The sequence below is a fragment of the Biomphalaria glabrata genome, chromosome 3 (assembly GCF_947242115.1).
Source record: "Biomphalaria glabrata chromosome 3, xgBioGlab47.1, whole genome shotgun sequence".
In the NCBI taxonomy this organism is placed as follows: Eukaryota; Metazoa; Mollusca; class Gastropoda; family Planorbidae; genus Biomphalaria; species Biomphalaria glabrata.
Window position 1 is genome coordinate 20995417 of NC_074713.1, and position 6173 is coordinate 21001589.

General features: G+C 35.4%; 1 protein-coding gene across 2 annotated transcripts in view; it reads left to right on the forward strand.

Moving 5' to 3' along the window:
* Positions 1 to 3790, forward strand: part of LOC106057036 (gephyrin-like) — an 86910-nt gene extending 83120 nt beyond the window's left edge. For both annotated transcript variants that reach the window (XM_056023930.1, XM_056023931.1), the window contains exon 17: positions 1526 to 3790. In XM_056023930.1, the coding sequence (XP_055879905.1) occupies positions 1526 to 1756 (231 nt within the window). In that variant the 3' untranslated portion in view covers positions 1757 to 3790. The remainder of the gene's footprint in view (positions 1 to 1525) is intronic.
* The last annotated feature ends 2383 nt before the right edge of the window (positions 3791 to 6173 follow it).

Below are 6173 nucleotides of genomic sequence, written 5' to 3' on the forward strand. Positions count from 1 at the left end.
TAGAGAGAGTTCTCATCATAACTTTATTCCGCCATGCAGTGTTGAGTGTAGTGTCGTGTAGAGAGAGTTCTCATCATAACTTTATTCCGCCATGCAGTGTGTTGAGTGTAGTGTCGTGTAGAGAGAGTTCTCATCATAACTTTATTCCGCCATGCAGTGTTGAGTGTAGTGTCGTGTAGAGAGAGTTCTCATCATAACTTTATTCCGCCATGCAGTGTGTTGAGTGTAGTGTCGTGTAGAGAGAGTTCTCATCATAAAACTTCATGTGAGTGAAAGCTTGAGAGTCTCAAATCCTCTTGTCCGAAAAAAAACCTGCACAAAAAGTTTACGTTTGCGCGTGGTGCTCTTATGTCACGATTAGGGTCAAGTGCACGCGGCTTTCAAGACCTTTTGACCCACAGAAATGAAAATCCTCTAGTCGAGTTAGTTGAAAAAATTCGAAGTCACCATTAGTGAAAGTTTCACCTGAAACTTATGGTAATATATACTTCATTGAATGCCCATGCATTCCTCTTCCATGTTGCCTATCAAACTCAAATTTGGTATCTGACATAAGTAGGATAAGTTCATACTGTCGGGGATGTTGGCTAAAGATGCACATAGAGACTCTCGTATGATTGCAGCCAGTATGTTACAAGCGTACTTCCTCTATGGACTTATAGTCTTATAGTAAAGTTATTCAATGTACACACCCTTTGGTTTTCTACAATACATTATCCTTCAAATATTTATAGAATTGGGTTTCTAATGCATCGATTTTTTTTTTCTATTGCATCGAAGAGTTTTCTCCCCGTTGCTGTGTACGCTGGAAGTTGTTACATTTTTTTTTTAAAGTTTGTAAGACTAAACAATTTGGATTGTCTCCTCTTGCATGTACCTGGCTCTGTCAACGCCACATGGTTTCAGGGGAATGAATTGAATTTCAGCACCTCGTTTCTCTTGACACCTTCTTTCAATTGTCATAATGTTCATTGTGGCCACATTCTAATTACGATGCGTATCTGGTCAAACTTGTACCTACTCTAAGAACTTGTTACCATTTATCTTGCTTTACTGTAAGAAGTCCTGACTATTTATTTCCTAGTTGTGATCCTGTATTAAAATAGGTCCGTTTCCAAACTTGAAAGCTTCATTTCTAGCAAGGGACATTGTTTCTTCTTATTCTTGTCCTATTTCTATGACTTATGTATTTAATACTTCTAGGACTTTTTCATTTAGTGCCTTATTCCATCCAGTACTTATATGACTTTTTCATTGAGTACTCATTGAGAATGGATTTGTATTTAGTTCTTCTATGAATGTAATTTTACTGCTTCTATTGTACTTCTCTGACTTCCATTTCATATTTTAGTTTCACAATATAACCTTACATTAACCATAGAAATATTCAGAAATATGTGTGTGATATTTTTTTATTTTATAGGACCTTTCAGTCTGGGGACTGTACTTTTATAAATAGACAAACTACAGTCTTTATCTTTTTTTTTCTTTAAACTCTGTTATGAACATTTTGTTTTTGTTACAGGTGGATAGAGACCTTATTCTGGACCCCAGGCCTGAGTACCACCGAGCTTCCTTGACCTGGGATGCTGACGATGCCACCCCTACCGCCCACACCACAGGAAATCAGATCAGTTCACGCCTTCTCAGCATGAGCTGCGCCAGTGTCTTGATGATGCTCCCAGCTAGTTCTCCAGGGGCCTCGCACATCCCCAAAGGCGCCCTTGTTGACGCACTGGTTATCGGTCCTGTCTGAAGTCTTTTTTTAGTGCATATATCTATGTATATCTAGTAATCAAGTTATAATATGAACATCAGAGTAAACAGAGCACATGATATATCATTAGTACTTTAAGTGAGGAATGTTAGATCTCAGTTTAGACAAAGTCAGAACAAAAGCTCACTTATATACACTGGTGTTGTTTGTTTGTTTTTTTTATGAATTTTTTTTCTATTCAGAATGTTTTGCACCATTTAACGCCCACACATACAAGTAAGATAGAACTATGGATCAATGCATATATGTCTGTAATGTAACAATGTGTCTAGTAATTGGGGTATGATTTAACTCGCTGAAAAGAATATTTTTTGCTTAGTGTTCTTGGAAAGTATGTTTATCACTAACAAGCAAAATATATTAAAAAAAAACAACTTGAAAAACTGCATAATTACTGCCATATCTTTCAATACTGCCAGATTTATCTCCATTTTATATATTAAGATCATAATTAATTAATCACCACTATTTAATTGGTAATTTATTTTATAGATTGATGTATTGTTTTTGACAATGAATAATTTTTCAAAGTTTCAACTTAATCAGAGAATGGGACATGGGAGAAATAATCTGTAAAAGATTTGTACCAGACTTCACAACTTTGGAGTGTAAATCTTGAAACCTTTTTGACTTCCCATAACCTTGTTTTTGTTGTGACATAATCAAAATTGTCATCAGTGGGTGGAGTTGGTGTTGATGGTTGGCTAGAATGAAATATAAATTCAAAGGCCAAGATTTGTAGTGATTAAGCTTATTGAATCTATTACTACGTTGTTTTTTTCTCTGTGTTATGACCAATCAGTAAGTGAACAAACTCTGTGATACTTTAAAGAAAGAAATAAAATCTTAACTATTTTCAGCTAGGATCAAACATGAATTTTTCTTTGGAACATTTTTTAAAAAATGCCACCATCTATTGATCTCACAATGTTGTGACCATTGTTATATGTATGTATAATGTATGTATATAGATAGATAGATAGTTATGTAGATTTATTGCTGGTCATGATTACTTAGCTCCCCACCCCAACAAAAACATGCACACAGTTTAATGAAGAAAACCTACTGATATTACAGGCCCAGTGAAAGCCAAAATCTCTGTCAAGATAGTAGAAATAAGTCCATGTAGACGTCCTGACATAAAACAATGCTTGCTGTAGAACTTATTTGATTGACACATTGCTCTGAATGAACAAAGGCAAACTAGTTATAGAGTGAGATTTGTTTTGTCCATTGCTTAGTACAGATGCTTCCAAAGTTAGTGCCTTAATCAAAAGATTAACATTCTAGCATTGCCAGTTATTTGTTTCATGGCAATGCCAGGAGTGGTCACTAATACTTACACTTAAGAGTTGATTGTAGTATTACAGACAAGCCAAATGTTTCTATTTAGTTTTGTGTTTCCGCTATGAACAGGCTTGTTGGCCTGAAATTTACGGTCAGTAAATGTACCCAACAGAATGTTACAACGGTTGCTTGGAAAGTTTGTAGAACATGACCTCAAAACTTTACAATGTGTTTCTTTTTTGTAACCTTGGAATGAAATTTGACAGGGTTTTTTGTTGTTTTTTTTTGTTTAGTTCTTAAGACTCAAACAATAACTTTGCATTTCCTATAGTAACTTTTCAAAAATTAAACAAATGTAAACTACCAATTACAAATCATTTTTATAAAGTATAAATGATTAAACTTTCACAACTCTATGAGAGTATACACTATTATATTAGGGCTAGCAAACTTTTCAATGTAACTTTTAGTTCAACATTTTGTTTTCACATTTCACAACACAAATGTGATTAATAGTTGAAGATATTGTGATTAGATCTCATTGACCATGTCAACTTACTTTGTCAATGTTATTACTTTGTTTAGTTAAATGTAACTTTCTATTTCTTCTTGACAGCAGAAATCCACATATGAGATTATTGATGCAGAAATGTTTATGTTTTATTATTTCTATTTTCATACTTAGAATTGGTTTGAATAAACTAAACACTATAGTAAATATCTGAACATTTTGTTTTGTGGATTAGCGCAGCTAGCTTGAGTTTGAGAGAAGGAACTATGAAATATTTAATTGTGTTGCTCATTAATAGTTCATTTAGTGTTATATAGGTTGGTGGTCTCTAGTCAGTTTCATCTAGAAAATTGATAAAAGACAATTTTATAGGACTCTATGACTAGGGGAAAAAATTGTTTAAAAGAAGAGAAAAAAAAAGTCTAGATCTTAGCCCATGACTCAAAGCAAGCATCGTCTGGAGCATCAAGCTAGCCGGATTTGTTTGGATAGGCAATCCATCTGGTCTTTGACTTTTGGTAAACTACATGAATAAAATGATTCCTATTATCTTCTTTAACAAGGACATTGTCCATTTGTCAACTTCATTCTGAAGAGGAAGCAAGGCTTTGGCTCCTTCACTTTGACCAGATGCCATAAAAATAACTGTTATGTTTTGAGAAAAACAAATCTTGGTGATTATTTTCGAGCGTGGCTTGTAATTATAAAAAAAAAAAAAAATTAATGTCCCAAAACAAAATTGTTTAATCTCAAGAGAGAACATTACGTTTGGAGACATCTTCATGTTATGCTGGTGTTCACACTGCTCGCTCAGGCAATACATTTGTTGATCTGCTGCCCCCTGGGGAGAGAAGGCAACATTTTTAACTACCAGAGTTGGGTTTTTTTATCTACGCCTTTGACATTTCACAACCAAGGCGAAGAAGAGTGCGTGTGTGTGAGAGAGAACTTCTAAAACTTAATGTGTGTCAGGAGACAAAAGTGTGTGTTCAGATAAGATGTATTGTCATGTTTGAAACAACAAAGAAAGGTTGGTAACAAGATCAACATAATCCATTGCTATCAAAATAATCCACTGTTATCAACATAATCCATTGCTATCAAAATTATCCTGTTATCAACATAGTCTATTGCTATAAAAATTATCCAATGCTATCAAAGAAATGTTTTTCTCTACTTTGTATTTCATTACAAACTCAATGAATTCCTGCCTCCCTCACTTTCTTTTCTGGGGTGTGGGCAGAGGTGTAGCAAGGTAGCCTGGGTTCAAGGATACGATGTGAGGCCCCCTCCGGTAAACTTAGTGCGACTGAACTCAAGTAGAACTTGATGTGTCTAATGTGAGGAATCATGTCCTCGAAAACGACAGACACGACAGGCAAAACAGAAAATTGACGCGTTCCTCCTGGGGTCAACGAAAACGAGGTCCTCAAACTTTAGGTCGTTTGAAAAGTTAATATCATTGGTCAACCATGCAAGTTGCTAGGATTCCGAGTCACATGCTGAATCTTAAATTATTCTGAATGCATATTGTTTGTCTGGACTATTGGAACCTGAAAATTTTCTAGAGAGCAATTGTTCTGGCAGACTGTTTGACATGAACTTCATAGGAAGACTTCCCACAAAGCTATTGTCCTGACAATGTTTGACATCAACTTCAGAGGAAGACTTCCCACAAAGCTATTGTCCTGACAATGTTTGACATCAACTTCAGAGGAAGACTTCCCACAAAGCTATTGTCCTGACAATGTTTGACATGAACTTCAGAGGAAACCAAAGTTTCTGAAGACTTCCCACAATGCAATAATTCTGACAATGTTTGACATGATATTCATAAATCAATGTTTTTCCTACTCAGTAGAAAGTCGATTGTGCTATTGAGCTCAGTCCTGAAGGATACATTTTTTGTAGATACTTTGCAAACTTGGATCTACACATTTAGGCTGAGGAGTGTTACACAACATTAACCTTATGAATTCACGATTATAAGCATGATAAGCATACCGGTTTATTTTAGGAGGGCACCTACCGCTTATAGTTTTTCAATTAATAATTGGGGTAGTTATTTTTTTTTAGGTAGGTTATTGTATTTGTAAATAATGGATTTTTGTGACAAGAAACAATGAAATAGATATTAAATTTACTCTCAACTCATACTATAAATTCATGTCTTTCAACTAGTGCACATATACGGTAATATTAAAGAAAGGAAAAAAAATGTATCCAATAGAGCACTTTTACACTGTTTACATTTTATTATTATGTTCTGCTAGAGGCCGGTGTGGACAGTATAGAACCACTAATTACCATTTGACAGCTGCGCTGGGTCGGACACTTATCCCACATGGAAGACGACCGCATACCAAAGGCCTTCTTCTTTGGCGAGCATAGAGGAGAACGGCGTAAGAGAGGTGCCTCTCATAAGCCCTATAAGGATCAACTCAGGCGCCATTTTGCCCTCACTGGCATAGAGTAAAGTAGCTTGCAGCAGATAGTTACTGAAAGAGACATTTGGAGAGCTCTCACAAAGGCTGCGGGACACACATCTAAGATTCAAAGGAAAGACAGGGGCAGAAGACAAAAATAAAACGTAAATAG